The 18,703-nt window shown below is 41.2% G+C and overlaps 1 protein-coding gene across 5 annotated transcripts in view; it reads right to left on the reverse strand.

The window, feature by feature from the left end:
• Positions 1–7,747: 7,747 nt before the first annotated feature.
• The window catches only part of LOC139477865 (putative N-acetylated-alpha-linked acidic dipeptidase), a 198,385-nt gene continuing 187,429 nt past the window's right edge, over positions 7,748–18,703 (reverse strand). For all 5 annotated transcript variants that reach the window (XM_071260299.1, XM_071260301.1, XM_071260298.1 and 2 more), the window contains exons 12-19: positions 18,059–18,141; positions 16,790–16,853; positions 15,774–15,918; positions 14,533–14,626; positions 12,489–12,741; positions 11,307–11,394; positions 10,570–10,662; positions 7,748–8,949 (exon numbers count right to left, since the gene is read on the reverse strand). In XM_071260299.1, the coding sequence (XP_071116400.1) occupies positions 8,757–8,949; positions 10,570–10,662; positions 11,307–11,394; positions 12,489–12,741; positions 14,533–14,626; positions 15,774–15,918; positions 16,790–16,853; positions 18,059–18,141 (1,013 nt within the window). In that variant the 3' untranslated portion in view covers positions 7,748–8,756. The remainder of the gene's footprint in view (positions 8,950–10,569; positions 10,663–11,306; positions 11,395–12,488; positions 12,742–14,532; positions 14,627–15,773; positions 15,919–16,789; positions 16,854–18,058; positions 18,142–18,703) is intronic.

Genomic DNA, 18,703 nt, shown 5'->3' on the forward strand with positions numbered 1-18,703 from the left:
AACAACTGTTCCCGATTCCTATCCTTACCTTACTAAAGTCATTAAAACTATTAAAAAACTGACATTTTCCTGCCTTCAAAGGAAAGACCAAAATCAAGTCCGCTCCATTGGACTAACAATGCCCGTGAGAGCATGAACATCATCAAATTACGTACCAATTGGAAATCATTGAAAATTCCTGATTTAATAGACAAAATTCACACAATTGTACAAATCCAGTACGCGCCGTGCCCTCTACAGCCAAGGCAACTACCAATTGACACCGTGGGTGACAGACTTCAAATTGTCTAATGTCTGCTGGACATCAAAATGCCAACAGGACAAGACAGACATTTCAAGTTCCTGCGTGTCCCCAGATGTCAAACAAAGCAATACTGTTTCGTCGGATGGTCGGGTTAAAACCGCAGAGACGTTCACCCTAAGAAAGTCGTATTTAAAAAAAAATCATGTACTGTAGGAGAGAGTGAGTTGGGTTTAACGCCGCTTTTAACAGTATTCCAGTTATATCGCGGCGTGTCAGCTTAATGTTTACCACTTCGGTGAAACCCACGAGCATGGGTATGGTGCTGACAAACCTAGAAACATAATCGGGGCGAACCGGGATTAGAACCGACAATCATAGGTTTCTGGCGTGCCCAAGGGACGCAACTCTGCACAGCGAATCGCGACTTAGACGACTGGATCACCCGTGCCCCCCATGTACTGTAGGAAAATAGGACGTAAGTCAGATAGAAATGATGAACATTGATAATTAATTTTTAATTATTTTATATATTGTATATTGCGGGTTAGAATAGGTCTTCAGCAACCCTTGTTTGTGGTAAGAGGCGACTATGCTTGTGGTAAGATGCATATCATCGTATCTCAGCTGCGTAGATTGATGCTCATGATGTCAATAACTGGATTGTCTGGTCCAGACATGATTATTTTTTGACTGCCGTCATATATAGGAATATTGCCGAGTGTGGCGTTAAACAACAAACATTTTTTAAACAAATGTGTCTGTAATTTCCATTACGTCCGCTTTGTTGGATAATAAAAACCTTCACAGCCTATTAAATATTTTTCGCATTGTTACTTGTACTCATTTTTATTTGGCTGTATATTCTTTTTATTTGTACGCCAGTTGATATTCTCACGAATACCAAACTGTTTTATTGACTGACTGCACTGTATTATTGAACACCCGGACATCTGATGAAACCTCCCGGAAGTTTCCGGACGCCCCCGGGCCTCCCTTGACGTTAAATAGTAGGACCCGCATTGTGTCTTGATAGTTTGAGCTGGGCACATGTTGTCCTGGAGTATTTTGGGGTATCTATTAGCGGAAACGTTTGTACTGCTTCCTTTGCCCTTGATTCCATATCATCTTGGTAATACTTCCTTGAGCATTCTGTATTGATACAGGGTATGAAACTCCCCAAAATTCCAGCCAGACCAAAGGACTGGCTAGCTGAAATACTTGCCAGCCCTGACCAAAACCTGCCTGCCCACTATAATCATATGTTACTCAGGATAAGCTAACGGGGTTTCTTTTTCGGTTACATTTTATCATTCATCTTTACATGTGAATTAATGCTTATCATCGGGAAATATTTAGAATATTTTCACGTATGAAATATAACCCGACCGTGGGGCAGGGGGATTTGAAAATCTGACAGCCCAAGTTGACTGAATGACTGAGTATGGTTTTACGCCGCTTGTAGCAATATTCCAGCAATATCACGGCCGGGGACACCAGAAATGGGCTTCAGACATTGTACCCATGTCAGGAATCGAACCCGGGTCTTGGGCGTGACGAGCTAACGCTTTCACCACTAGGCTACCCGACCGCCCCAGCCAGCCCGAGTTTAAATCAACCCGTCTCGGGCGGTTGGGGAGGCAGGTATTTCGAACACTGCTTCATACCTGGCCTGCCCAGCAGAGTTGAAAAATGTGAATCAGACATTGTCAATAAAACGTCAACGCCAGAGAACAAACAGTCTCCATTATGTGACAAAATTGATTCCATTGGGCCAAAATGACAAATTAGGGTTGAAAATGATATGACTGGATCGAGGATAGGGTAAGCATGTCCCGACTCTAACAGTAGCACGAGAACAATCCGAATGTAGAAACAAGAACAATCCGAAAGTAGAAACAAGAACAATCCGAAAGTAAAAACAACGTAGTTTCTAACCAGAATATTTATTCACAATTTGTTCATATAAAAAAGCAAGAAATATTATTTTCAAAAGCCATCTGAAAGCTAACAAAACACAAAGGCTGTACCACAACAATAGTAAAGGAAGGCAGATAAACATGATTACTAAAAACGTAAACAGGAGGGGAGATCTCATCACATTTGCTAAACATAAAAGGATCAAGAACTGTATCGCAGACATGTGATACATTTGTATCATATACAAGTCTCTCAACTTCTCTATCCATTGTATCTGATCACTTATCAAATATAGTTAACTTTACATCAAGTGTCTGATCAAGAATCAGATCAAGTCTTATTTGATGTATAGTTAACTTTACATCAAGTGTCTGATCAATAATCAGATCAAGTCTTATTTGATGTATAGTTAACTTTACATCAAGTGTCTGATCAATAATCAGATCAAGTCTTATTTGAAGTATAGTTAACTTTACATCAAGTGTCTGATCAATAATCAGATCAAGTCTTATTTGATGTATAGTTAACTTTACATCAAGTGTCTGATCAATAATCAGATAAATCCTTATTTGGGTGTATAGTAATGTTCTGAAAACATGAATAGCACTTGATACCAGTGTTTGCAGAATAATCCAAAATGAGATGAATTGTACAAAAATTCAACATTTCTATACAAATTTAACACATGTGAGCAGATATTTTCAAAAGTTCTTAATACTTTACACAGGAGAAATATCCTTATCCACAAATAAATGCTTAAACGTAACCAAAATATTTTTTACAAAAAAGCTTACTTTACATGAATATAAAAAAAATGTACTTGACCAATCACCTTGACTTGTACAAAAGTTGGAAGAACTTGGTTACAGCAAGAAACATATACACCTGTAGGTTTCTTGATAACAGCAAACGTGACAGAATGATTGCTGATCCCAATAATGTTGAATGAGTGATGAAGCATCATATCAATACGAGATCACAATCCACATTATACAGATGACAAAAGGAAGTCCGGTTGCAGGAGACATCAGTGCGATCTTTCTTGTCATGACGCCGTGTCTCACGTCATGAGAACCATCACTTTAAGAACATGCCCCATGTCATGCAGACAACAGAGCAACGTCCTGTTACAGGAGACACCTGTCATGGTCTCATGAAAGAACCTCTTTGTTACAGATGTTGAATGTACATCATGAAAAATCATCTTGTGACATCGCTTTATTATGCTGAAATTGGGAAATAGAATGTCATGGTAAAGAAAAGTCATCTATCCCACTTTGTTATGGTTGATGTCATCGTCATGTTGTGATTAGTGCATGCTGAAATTATAAATTAAAATCCAACAGAATAACAAATAAGCTCTTCTATGAGAGAGCATGATAAAATTAGTGTAAACAATTATGCATGATAACAGCATCGGGAACAAGTTCTGGATTTCTATGTGAAAACAATGCCAACGAACATGATAAATGGTGGAATTAAAAACAACCAATCACAATTGAATATACCAGATCTGGGATGATACAGTCAATATCTACACAGCATATACTCATCATTACTCCATATCTGAACTTTATTATTATTTCCCATATATTGTGTACATGTCAAGGTTGTAATGTTACCAGTGAAACTAAAGAAACCGATGACTTCGATGACATTCTTGTATTGCAGCCAACAGACTGGAATGGAATACATGAGTGTACATGAATGACTGACTGAGTGAGTTGGGTTTAACGTCGCTTTTAACAGTATTCCAGTTATACCGCAGTTATATAGACGTTAACCACTTCGGAGAAACCCACGAGCACGAGTATGGTGGTGACAAACCTAGAAACATAATCGAGGCGAACCGGGATTCGAACCCACAATCATAGGTTTCTGGCGTCCCCAAGGGACGCAACTCTGCACAGCGAATCACGGCGCCTTAGATGACTGGGGCACCTATGCACCCTGGATGTACATGAACCGATGCAGGTCGTGTTAAGAGGTACACATATAACTGACTTCAGGTTTCCTTTCACTCACAAACTCAGAGAGAGCAGGATCAGAATATCTATGTCTATCAGGCAGCCTGGGTTTATACTCCCCAGGGAGCTGAAAACGTAATTTGAACGAACATTGATCTGGACATGGTATCTGTATTATGACATCTTTTAATATTCTTTTCTTTTTTTTATACTTTTTTCTTTTTTCAATCATTTTACATTTATTTGATAAAATGTGACAATATTCTTCCTTCTTTGTTTGATACTCCGATGTCAGTAGTCAGTGTTCAGGTCAACCTGCTAAGAAGCAAGATTATATGATGTGATTGATTCTGTTGAAATTCATGGACATGGACAGATCTTATTCACAGACACAATATCGACAGACACCACCAGGTTCAAATTTATGAATGACATAAAAGTGGGAAAAAGTAAGTACTCATTTAGCAGATTGTAATATAGCAGGCATTCTTTCAAAAAATCTCATCTTGGAATTGGTTCACAATGCGGATGTACAGTGGTGTTGGAAATGAACCTCAAGAGATCTTAAAAGATTTTGTCACAAGCAGACAAGACATTGTTGTACTCATGTGATCTTGTCCTATTCAGAGTGAGTGAGTGAGTATGGTTTTACGCCGCTTTTAGCAATATTCCAGCAATATCACGGCGGGGGACACCAGAAATGGGCTTCACACATTGTACCCATGTCGGGAATGGAACCCGGGTCTTCGGCGTGACGAGCGAACGCTTTAACCACTAGGCTACCCGTCCTATTCAGAAATGTTTAATTCTGCTGCTACATGTTCAAAGGAAAGACATTTTGATGTGCGACTTTCTTGTCTTTTGTGCGACTTTCTTTGCTTTGGTTCAAGAGACGCAAGTTTCTGGTGCAGTCTTCACTGGGCCTGAACAGTGATGAGTATGGTTTTACGCCGCTTTTAGCAATATTCCAGCAATATCACGGCAGGGGAAACACCAGAAATTGGCTTCACACATTATACCCATGTCGGGAATCGAACCCGGGTTTTCGGCGTGACGAGCGAACGCTTTAACGACTAAGCTACCCGACCGCCCCACCAGTACAGAGACATAACATCGGCCCAACTACTACCTATAGTCAGTGATGAGGTACTGGCCACTAGTACTTGATAGAGGCTCCCCGGTACACATGAAGCAAAGGTTCACAAGAGGTTCTTTATTATTTTACTTTAAATGTTTCCTTCCAGCTTCTTTTTTTCATGAACCACTTCACAGATTATGAAACAGAAAACGCCTTGTGAGAATTTTCCATTACTGAACATAGGTAGCAGATACAGGCGGATGATGCAGAACTCAGTATTGGAAACATTTGGCTGCAGGATACATAAACCAAATACTTTCTACTTCTGAATCAACCCAAGACACCGAAGAAAGAATTTTCTTATAGTTTGAATTCAGTAATATGATGACAGTGACAAATGAAGTGTCTTCTCGCATCTGGTAATGTCATCTTTATTCCTCGGCATTTTTACTGAGTGACTTTTCCACTGCTTTATCAACAATTTCCATCATGGCAGATGACACCGGGAATGAGCTCTACACAGTGAACCCTGTTCTTTAGCCCGAGGATCCAACACTTACACAGTGAACCCTGTTCTTTAGCCTGACGATCCACACAGTGAACCCTGTTCTTTAGCCCGAGGATCCAACACTTACACAGTGAACCCTGTTCTTTAGCCCGAGGATCCAACACTTACACAGTGAACCCTGTTCTTTAGCCTGACGATCCACACAGTGAACCCTGTTCTTTAGCCCGAGGATCCAACACTTACACAGTGAACCCTGTTCTTTAGCCAAAGGATCCAACACTTACACAGTGATCCCTGTTCTTTAGCCCGAGGATCCAACACTTACACAGTGAACCCTGTTCTTTAGCCCGAGGATCCAACACTTACACATTGAACCCTGTTCTTTAGCCCGAGGATCCAACACTTGCACAGTGAACCCTGTTCTTTAGCCCGAGGATCCAACACTTACACAGTGAACCCTGTTCTTTAGCCTGAGGATCCAACACTTCAATGACTACATTACCAGGGCCTTTCAGAGGACTTCATGACATCGATGAGCAACAATAGAGTCAACAATCTGTACATAAAAACAGTTCCGAAGGCCTTATGGACAACAAATACAAACATCTAAATCTGGAAGGTTTCATTCTTTGGTAAAATTTTGGCTGAGAGCTTTTCTGGCTTTAAGTGCAATGAGCAACAAGTAAACATATGAACAGCTTCCATCTGACAGATCACTCCAGGAACACAGCATTCCTTCCTGTCATGGCTACAAACGTTCTATGGAAGATGCTACAGGAAGCCGGGGGATTTCGGGAGGCTTGATTCAAATAACTTGACGACGAACAAAAGAAAAGTACAAACATTCTGACGGTTTCCTTAAAAACATGGTATGCAAAGGACAGTTAAAGGTACATTGATATCACAAAAACGCATATAAATATCAGATCAGTATTTACATGATTTCAAAGTCTAAAGAATGACTTCATGATGTATCTACAGAAATGCGTTCTTCCCAACAACATCAGCACAGCTTGGTGTCCACCTTGCTATCACACTATGTGCTCGAATAGGGATGCTTCTGACTTTTAGATCACTTAGTACTTACGGTGATGTCGACATCACACATCTGACACAGCTCAAGTAATGTTCATATCACACATCTGATACAGCTCAAGTGATGTCGACATCACACATCTGATACAGCTCAAGTGGTGTTGACATCACACATCTGATACAGCTCAAGTGATGTCGACATCACACATCTGATACAGCTCAAGTGATGTCGACATCACACATCTGATAGAGCTCAAGTATTGTTGACATCACACATCTTGATACAGCTCAAGTGATGTTGACATCACACATCTGATACAGCTCAAGTGATGTCGACATCACACATCTGATACAGCTCAAGTGATGTCGACATCACACATCTGACACAGCTCAAGTAATGTTCATATCACACATCTGATACAGCTCAAGTGATGTCGACATCACACATCTGATACAGCTCAAGTGGTGTTGACATCACACATCTGATACAGCTCAAGTGATGTCGACATCACACATCTGATACAGCTCAAGTGATGTCGACATCACACATCTGATAGAGCTCAAGTATTGTTGACATCACACATCTTGATACAGCTCAAGTGATGTTGACATCACACATCTGATACAGCTCAAGTGATGTCGACATCACACATCTGATACAGCTCAAGTGGTGTTGACATCACACATCTGATACAGCTCAAGTGATGTCGACATCACACATCTTGATACAGCTCAAGTGATGTCGACATCACACATCTGATACAGCTCAAGTGATGTCGACATCACACATCTGATACAGCTCAAGTGATGTCGACATCACACATCTGATACAGCTCAAGTGATGTCGACATCACACATCTGATACAGCTCAAGTGATGTCGACATCACACATCTGATACAGCTCAAGTGATGTTGACAACACACATCTGATACAGCTCAAGTGATGTCGACATCACACATCTGATACAGCTCAAGTGATGTCGACATCACACATCTGATACAGCTAAAGTAATGTTGACATCACACATCTTGATACAGCTCAAGTGATGTCGACATCACACATCTGATACAGCTCAAGTGATGTCGACATCACACATCTGAAACAGCTCAAGTAATATTGACATCACACATCTGATACAGTTCAAGTAATGTTGACATCACACATCTTGGCATGAGGTTGTGTGATCGGGGATTAACTTGGTCAGTATTTATATCCAGATTGATAGATGTTACTTCTTCCAATCAGCACCAACAGAATCACAAATGTCAATCACATTGAACATCCAGTGACGCCTGGAATTTGTGTAGCTGCTTATTCGACCTTGACAAACATCTCCAAAGCTCTGGACATTGACATTTCTACTGTCTCCTGAAATCCCTGAAAACAGCCTCTGCTCATCTTCTGTCCACTGTTGCCGAACCATTGTTGGGAAATAATGAATAGATACAATGTCCTTTACAAGGGACCATCTGTAGGAGTCACCAGCCCAGTACATGTATATTTAACACCTGATGTAGCTACAGGATACTGAAACATTGCTGCTGAAAGTCCTTGTTTATAGAGCCAACACCAACACTCGCAATGTGGAATCAGGAAGAGAACCATCTCCCAGGGCAACCCTCCACAGAAACACAGTCCATAGTAAGGGCCATAATGAAGTATCACATGCCCCAAATCATGGATATCTCACTTTAATCAGGGAATGTCAATATCTATATATCATACTCTTGGTACAGTCAAATGTTTTTACAGTCCAGGATCACTGACTTCCGAATCCTTTCCATTGATTGGTGAAATATATCCTTGATTAGGGCTCATCACTGACATGCACATGCACAAACTGTAGATATCCAATGCCACCTGTGATATAATCCAATAAGAAGCTGCCTGTCTAGGACTACATCACACCGTACAGGGAATGTTATAGAATACATACAGCTAGCGTCTATGGCAAGATACACCACCCTCCCCTGCATAGTCACAAGTTATCTCCCTTCATGGAGCTCTCACAACGTGGCGGAAATTATATCTTCTGTCAAAATGTCTCTCGCTTGTCTCAAACACACCAGTAGCACTGACAGTTGGTGTCGGAACATGTCCCAGTTGCCGGACCTCTTACCCTCAATGGCTCCCCAGATCAAACCAGGGAAGACGGTCTCATCATTCAGGTTCTCGGGGTGAGGGGACACTAACACGTTCCTGAAAGAAACATTTGCAGTGAGTTAGTAAACCAAGGTTTAACCAAACCTCAAAACTTATTTCTTTTATGTTATTGCAATAGGAATTGTGAGACAACTCTACCTGTGTTGTGAGACAACTTTCCCTGTATTGTGAGACAACTCTACCTGTATTGTGAGACAACTCTACCTGTGTTGTGAGACAACTTTCCCTGTATTGTGAGACAACTCTACCTGTATTGTGAGACAACTCTACCTGTATTGTGAGACAACTCTACCTGTATTGTGAGACAACTTTCCCTGTATTGTGAGACAACTCTACCTGTATTGTGAGACAACTCTACCTGTATTGTGAGACAACTCTACCTGTTTTGTGAGACAACTCTACCTGTGTTGTGAGATAACTCTACCTGTATTGTGAGACAAATTTAACTGTATTGTGAGACAAATCTAACTGAAATGTGAAATAACTCTACCTGTATTTTGAGACAATTCTGCCTGTATTGTGAGACAACTCTACCTGTGTTGTGAGACAACTCTACCTGTGTTGTGAGACAACTCTACTTGTATTGTGAGACAACTCTACCGGTATTGTTAAACAGCTCGACCTTTATTGTGAGATAACTCTACCACTATTGTGAGACAGCTCTACCGGTATTGTGACACAACTCTACCTGTATTGTAAGACAACTCTATCTGTATTGTGAGACAACTCTACCTGTATTGTGAGATAACTCTACCTGTATTTTGAGACAACTCTAACTGTATTGTGAGACAACTCTACCTGTATTGTGAGACAAATCTACCTGTGTTGTGAGACAAATCTACCTGTATTGTGAGACAACTCTACCTGTATTGTGAGACAACTCTACCTGTATTGTGAGACAACTCTACCTGTATTGTGAGACAACTCTACCTGTATTGTGAGACAAATCTAACTGTATTGTGAGACAACTCTACCCGTGTTGTGAGACAACTCTACCTGTATGGGGAGACAACTCTACCTGTGTTGTAAGATAACTCTACCTGTATGGGGAGACAACTCTACCTGTGTTGTGAGACAACTCTACCTGTATGGGGAGACAACTCTACCTGTATTGTGAGACAACTCTACCGGTATTGTTAAACAGCTCGACCTTTATTGTGAGATAACTCTACCTGTATTGTGAGACAAATCTACCTGTGTTGTGAGACAACTCTACCTGTATTGTGAGACAACTCTACCTGTATTGTGAGACAAATCTATCTGTATTGTGAGACAACTCTACCCGTGTTGTGAGACAACTCTACCTGTATGGGGAGACAACTCTACCTGTGTTGTAAGATAACTCTACCTGTATGGGGAGACAACTCTACCTGTGTTGTGAGACAACTCTACCTGTATGGGGAGACAACTCTACCTGTATTGTGAGACAACTCTACCGGTATTGTTAAACAGCTCGACCTTTATTGTGAGATAACTCTACCTGTATTGTGAGACAAATCTACCTGTGTTGTGAGACAACTCTACCTGTATTGTGAGACAACTCTAACTGTATTGTGAAACAACTCTACCTTTATTGTGAGACAACTCTACCTGTATGGGGAGATAACTCGACCTGTATGGGGAGACAACTCTACCGGTATGGGGAGACAACTCTACCTGTATTGTGGATGCCCTGGAAAGCCCTGATGGGATATAAAGGCGCGGGACAGTTGTATAACTTGATCATTCATCTTGTGCAAAGCAAATTCCCTGAAATAGAACATGGAACATCCAGAAGTGGTTTCATAGAAAACAGGTCTTAGACAAACAGGTTTAGAATAGAAAGTAAAAACATTTTCACTGGCCATACTGGATGAGGGACAGGGGTGGCCCATTTGTCTAAGGCACCGCCATTCACTGTGCAGAGTTGCATCCCTTGGACACGCCAGAAACCTATGATTGTGGGTTCGAATACCTGCTCATCCCGATTATGTTTCTAGATTTGTCAGCACTGTACTCGTGCTCGTGGGTTTCACCTAAGTGGTAAATGTGTGAGACCTGCATCACTTCGGGCTTTCCTCCCATATTAAGCTGACATGCTGCGATATAACTGGAATACAGTTAAAAGCGGCGTTAAACCCAACTCACTCACTCACTCATACACACTGTATGCTCTGATAAGTAATATGTTGGAGACAAAGATATCATTTGACTCCGCTCATGACAGAAAATAGAAAAGTCATTCTTTACATTACATGCATGAAACATATCTCGCTTGTAAAAAGTAGGGGAATAGGCTATGAACTGCATGACACTTGTCACAGACTTTCCTTGGGTGGGTTGACAGGCACTGCTCAACTCTTGCTGGCACTGACCCCAAACTTATATTGAGCTCAAATATAAGTAGTACTTACGTTATTTTTGTTTTATCAACCGATGTAAAACGTTTATGGAAAATGTTTGCAGAATCTGTGAAGTTTTGAATTCCAGCATAGAGCATGTCTGAAACGAAATGAGTGAGTGAGTTTAACATCAGCGATGACACAAATGTGGTGACATTGAGAACACAGCAGTCTATTACATTGATGTGGTCTGAATTAAATACCTCTAATGTTCACACCAATGACTAGTCATGAAGACATCGGAGACAAATTGGATTATCTGTTACTCACACAATCTACACTGATTGTCACTTCAAATATTTATTCACAGGCATATAAAGTTGAAACTACATTTCAACAAAATAATGAGCACGTCATTAATAAACACTAAGTATTGCATCAACCACATTTCAGCTTTATACTCCTAAACAAGTATTCTCATAAAGTCATTGATACCTATATGTTTGTTTGTTTGTTATTTAACACCGCACTCTGCAATATTCTAGCTATATGATGGCGGTCTGTAAATAATCGAGTCTGGACCAGACAATCCAGTGATTGACATCATGAGCATCAATCCAAACATTTGGGACCGATGACATGCATCAACCAAGTCAGCGAGCCTGACCACCCAATCCCATTAGTCGCCTCTTATGACAAGTATAGTTGCCTTTTACGGCAAGCATGGTTTGCTGAAGACCTATTCTACCCCGGATCTTCACGGGTCCCATGCAATTGGGATCGATGACATGGATCAACCAAGTCAGCGAGCCTGACCATCCAATCCCGTTAGTTGCCTTTTACGGCAAGCATGGGTTGCTGAAGACCTATTCTACCCCGGATCTTCACGGGTCCCATGCAATTGGGATCGATGACATGGATCAACCAAGTCAGTGAGCCTGACCACCCAATCCCCTTAGTCGCCTATCAGACAAGTATGGCTGCATGGGTTGCTGAAGACCTATTCTACCCTGGATCTTCATGGGTCATAACTATATAACGCATTTATCAGCAAATGCATGTGCACTATATCCAAAACATCGAAAAAGATTCAAATAAATCCTATTTGTGTAACTTGTGAAAATATCAATTTTGTCGGCTCACTCAAAGAGATAAAGATGTTATTTGACAAGAAAACCACATATTCTGCATACCTTCCTCAAAGTTTCAACAATACACTACAAACCACAATCAAGTCTGCCCGTGACAACATACCGATTTTAATCCTGGCATCATGGATGTCTACCAGGTACTTATCAAGCTCCATTTTGCCCTTCCTGAATATGAGCGCATAGTTGCTGACGTTGAAGGGCAGGATGGCGCTGTCGGACAGCCTCAGAAGTAGGTCAGTCACAATCTGTGTCAGCGTGATGTGCAGCTTGAAGTCAGGGTCGATGAGAGTCTGCAGGTACTCGCTGTCATCCTCCAGGGTGCTGTAGGCCGGATACGTTGGCAGGTTTGGGTGTGTCTACAGCAGCAATTACAAAAGCAGTCAGTGTTTATGTGGATGATAAAACATGTCGGATGGTTTCTATGATAAAACCAAGGGGCGTGAAACGGGCGCGAAATATTCATTGCTGGCATACGTGTACTTGAAAAAGACATTGTGATTTATCAATGCGCCTGTAGCCTTGTGGTAAACCATCTTCCCGAGGCAAGAGAGTTAACTGACTATAAAGGTACAGTTTCCACCCTTGCCGAACTAGGCTGGTATTATGGAGTTACATTTTGGCTGGACTATAGAGTCTATGCATAGTCCAATCAAAAGCGCACCAAAATCGAAATCTGGTTTATAAACTGTTGTGCAGATTTCGGTCGATTGCAGGATTTGCAAAACATGTTCACCATCCAACTGGTTGTCAGCAGATATTTTCCAAATCTTTTCATGCTTTTAATCAAGGTGCTCATGTGATTTGATGCATTTCGCGATGTAAGACCCGTTTTATCACAATATAGATCTTGATTATCTATCAGATCGTCTTGACTGGGCGCCACCGTTTTGTGTGAAGCAAACGCAAGTGATACAAGAGGTGGAATTTGATTGGTCCATAGGAGAGGCTTAGAAGGGACATAACTAGTAATAGCCACTCGAGGTGCTACGATCGACCCAGTAATTCCAGCCTAGTTTGGCAAGTTGTTTGATAGGCATTACTTAGAAGTTGACGGATGACAAGATAGACACAATTTTATGGATAACAACTTCTTTAATACAGTATTAAAGAAGTTGTTATCAATAAAATTGTGTCTATCTAGTTCGGCAAGGGTGGAAACTGGACTTTTAAAGTCAGTTAACTCTCTTGCCTCGGGAAGATGGTGGTAAACTCACTGGGCAACAGAAACAAAGATTGCATGTTCGATGCACGGGAATATAAAGAAAACATTTTTCATTTGACTTTACATGATGTTACATTGTGTTAAAATGCAAAATAAATTTCTAGCGAGAGACATTCATATGTTACAATATAAATGGAAGTTCTATGAATAAAACCATGGGGGGTTGGTTATATAAATTCCAGGGGATATTACAACATCCCTGTTTATAAGATTTAACCCGACTGGAGAGCAATAGGATGATGTCACTGGAGGTAAATAAATGGGAAAAAAACCAAGGTGACCGAGGAGAAAGGAGTGTTTGTACTTCTACCGACAATGACGATGTAAGTACAGTGTCATGACTGAATAGTTCACAGGAATTATACAAAACCAGGAAACACATTGGTGAAGGATGGAGCTATGCTGAATATATACCTTCACATAACAGATTTCTTGTGGGTTTAGGGCTATGATTATTCCCAGGATAAATTATAGAATTATGCTACATAAGGCCAGGCTTTTTTTATTTTTAGGATTATGGTTTTTTAAGCCCAAAGTCCAGGATTGGAGGAGGGAAAAAAAAAGAATAAAAAAAAAGCCAGATACATTTTTGTTAAAAGACCGCCATTTGTGACGATAAAGCTCCTTGTAACAATAAAAATTCTACCACTTACAGCCCGGACAATTGTCAAGGGAGGCTATTCATGTTCAGCTTCAAGATCACCAAAATCAATTATGTATCTCTTTACAAATTTACAAAGGTAAATTCATATATTTTTTACTAAAAGGTGATGATAACAAATAAAATAACTGACTACGTGGCTATCGGTGGGGAAAAGAAATATGGAAATCTGATTTATTTTTTTGAACAGATTTGAGACAACGGGTCCATAATCGGAAAAATATAAAATGCCTGGCCTAATCTTTACATCAGTACATATGTTACCTGTATGTTATAGGTAAATGCTGGAGCGATGCTGGGCACGCCAACATGGTATGCAAAGGGTGATGCATCACTGTCTCCGACGAGGTCATTAATACTGTGAAATATAACAACTGATTAACACCTGGACCAACTTGCACAAAGCGATCTTAGCGCTACGACTATTGTAAGCCTATGTTAAAGTATAGGAGTTACGATCATCTCGGAGCTAAGATCTCTTTGTGCAACCGCCCCCTGGACCCACTTGCACAAAGCGATCTTAGCGCTACGACTATTGTAAGCCTATGTTAAAGTATGGGAGTTACGATCATCTTAGCGCTAAGATCGCTTTTGCAAGTAGTCCCTGAAGCATACATACACTCTGTTATAAGGAAGAATCACTCCACATCAGCAAATATCCCATTTGAGCAAGGAATAATTTGTCTGCAAGGCACAAAATCTTAACACAATATCAAGACTCCTCCAAGAGCACTCTCACCTTTTTCTGTTGTTTTTTTATATCAACTTGGTACTTAAAGGCCAATGTGCCAATGAGCTCCCACTGTAGGAATACTTGGACATTATTTGTAATTTTACGTGGCTGGTGTTTTTCCACACTCCGGCACCATGGTGACAAAGCATACCACCACTGCCATCGGCTAATTTGCATATCACGTGACCGGACTTTTCTCTTGTTTGTAAACAAACAAGCTTTTTTAGAAACAGAATAGAAAGAACTAATGCAAGTACTTAGCATGCTTAGGGTCCCTTACATCTTTTTTTGCATAAGTATATAGATATGCTACTAGAACTGTGACAGTGAGTTGCATGACAATACATATTTACACATCAAAGTGACCGTATCGCTAGCTCTCCGTAGGGCTTCGATGACAGCACGTGGAGCCATACAACCAATGTAAACAAAGGATAACTACGCAAATGGAAATAGTTTTTACGATTTAGGATATTTTCTCAATGAAAGTTAACCATTCTATCTAGATATGTAGACTTGTCAAAAATGAAACAGATGAAAAACATTTGCAATATCTTGAATGGACAGATAAAAAATATATACAATAGCTTGAATGGACTGTGTAAGATGTAACGAATCGTCGCATGTCGCTGGCCTGTGGCAGAGGTACTATACTGGCTGCATGGATTTTGCGCATCTGGGTAGGAGAGTGGTGCTATTCTTGTAATAAATATCATGTCTGTTTTACACTTTATTTGTCTGAGCAATGCAAATGAATGAACACCCAACTCACAGCGGCCTGTTCTTGTCCTTGATGCCCGGCAGTAGGGTCTTCCAGGAATTGTAGACAGGTGTTCCGTCCAGTGATACGGTCATCGTGGCATCGTAGATGACGTCATACAGCAGTGGGCTTGCTTCAGCATAGAAGCTGTAGTTGCCTGAATAGTGATCACATTGTATGACCTATCTTAAAACATACAGTACAAAGCATGCAATAATGGTTTACACAAATATTTCCAAGACCAGTATAATTTCTTGTCCACAGAACAGCATAAACAAAGTTTTGCAAAAGTGAACCAAAAAGTTGCTATTTTATTTAGAATTTTTTTTTTTAAAAAAATGAAAAAAATATGTTTTTTCTATTTTGCCTCTTGCCATATTGGGTAGCCTCGTGGTTAAAGCGTTTGCTCGTCACGCCGAAGACCCGGGTTTGATCCCTGTCATGGGTACAATGTGTGAAGCCCATTTCTGGTGTCCTCTGCCGTGATATTACTAAAAGTGGTGTAAAACCATACTCACTCACTCTTGCCATATAGTCATCTATACACCAAGACAATATAGAATGATCGACCAAAACAATTTACTTTGAGCACCCAAATCAATGATAATGGTTAGTGTTTAGGAAAAGTTGAACTTAAATCTTCCTACACCAAATTTGGTTGCCTTGACAAAAGTAACCTGAATCAGCCTCAGGGTTCCTTGGATTGTATCACAACACTGGTTTGATGTTTAATGCAGCACACAGCAATATTCCAGCTATATGACGGCGGTACAAAATAATCTATTCTGGACCAGACAATCCAGTGATTGATATCATGAGCATCAATCATCGCAATTGGGATCGATGACATGCATCAACCAAGTCAGCGAGCCTGACCACTCGATCCTGTTAGTCGCCTCTTACGACAAGCATAGTCGCCTTTTGCGGCTAGCATGGGTTGCTGAAGACCTGTTCTACCCCGGATCTTCACAGGTCATATCACGGCACTGACTAGAAGTAATAGTGGACAGATTGCAGGGTGTTGTTACCTCGTACAGCAGAGTCCAGGTTGATGTAGGTGACGGCGCCATATCCTAGCTGCTTCTCGTATTCCTGACAATGTCAAGACATACTGTTATATAACAGACACAAAAACAACATTCATGAAATTGTCACAAGCCAAAAGGTTGGTTCAGGAATTGTCATGGAGGAGTGTTTCCAGTCATATTGCTAAACATGATATTCAGAAACACTTTCAGAGCATACTGGAAAATACTACTTTGTAAGGGCAGACACAGGTTCAGGGATCAGGCGGGTGTGATAAGGGAGAGAACTCCTGTCAGACACCCTTGCAGAACTTCTGCCAACTCCTATTGAAGATAGGCAGTGACTGCGTCTTCTATTCCTGTCAGCAATGCCACTGTTGCAGTGATTATCTGAGGAGGGGAGTGAATTGATCCGTATCATATTTTGTTCACCTTCCCTCCATTTTTATGTTGATTTTTTTCATGGCAAGACAAGCACTGACATTCTTTGGGACCTTATCTACCCAGGAATGTCCAAGATGAGACAAGCACTGGATTCTGTATTCTTGGACTTTATCTACCCTGGGTTCTGCATTCTGGGGTCCTCGTCCACCCTGAGTTCTGCATTCTAGGGACCTTATCTACCCTGGGTTCTGCTTTCTGGGGACCTTATCTACCCTGGATTCTGCATTCTGGAGATCTTGTCTACCCTGGGTTCTGCATTCTGGGGACCTTATCTACCCTGAATTCTGCATTCTGGGGACCTTATCTACCCTGGGTTCTGCAACCTGGGGACCTTATCTACCCTGAATTCTGTATTCTGGGGACCTTAACTTCCCTGGGTTCTGCATTCTGGGGACCTTGTCTACCCTCGGTTCTGCATTCTGGGTACCTTGTCTTCCCTGGGTTCTGCATTCTGGGGACCTTATGTACCCTGAATTCTGAATTCTGGAGACCTTGTCTACCCTGGGTTCTGCATTCTGGGGTCCTTGTCCACCCTGAGTTCTGCATTCTGGGGACCTTGTCTACCCTGGGTTCTGCTTTCTGGGGACCGTATGCACCCTTGATTCTGCATTCTTGGACTTTATCTACCCTGGGTTCTGCATTCTGGGAACCTTTTCTACCCTAAGTTCTGCATTCTGGGGACCTTGTCCATCCTCGATTCTGCATTCTTGGACTTTATCTACACTGGGTTCTGCATTCTGGGGAATTTATCTACCCTGGATTCTGCATTCTGGGGACCTTATCTACCCAGGAATGACTAGTAGGAGACAAGGAGTGTGGTAGGCTTACCTGCACCCACTCATATGCACCTATATGACCATATTTGGAGGCATCCCAGACAGCAAAGATAACACTTCTCCTGGGCTGCCAGCCTGAAATCCAGAGACATCCTTAGTTACAAGGGGCGAATACTGCCTTATAAGGACATCCTTAGTTACAAGGGGCGAATAGTGCCTTACAGAGACATCCTTAGTTACAAGGGGCGAATACTGCCTTATAGAGACATCAATATTTACAAGGGGTGAATAGTGCCTTATAAAGACATCCTTAGTTACAAGGGGCGAATACTGCCTTATAGAGACATCCTTAGTTACAAGGGGTGAATAGTGCCTTATAGAGACATTCTTAGTTACAAGGGGCGAATACTGCCTTATAGAGACATCCTTAGTTACAAGGGGCGAATAGTGCCTTATAGAGACATCCATATTTACAAGGGGTGAATAGTGCCTTACAGAGACATCCTTAGTTACAAGGGGCGAATAGTGCCTTATAGAGACATCCTTAGTTAAAAGGGGCGAATACTGCCTTATAGAGACATCCTAAGTTACAAGGGGCGAATAGTGCCTTACAGAGACATCCTTAGTTACAAGGGGCGAATACTGCCTTATAGAGACATCCTTAGTTACAAGGGGCGAATACTGCCTTATAAGGACA

Source organism: Haliotis cracherodii, unplaced genomic scaffold (genome assembly GCF_022045235.1).
Source record: "Haliotis cracherodii isolate W230 unplaced genomic scaffold, xgHalCrac1.p SCAF_36, whole genome shotgun sequence".
NCBI lineage: Eukaryota > Metazoa > Mollusca > Gastropoda > Lepetellida > Haliotidae > Haliotis > Haliotis cracherodii.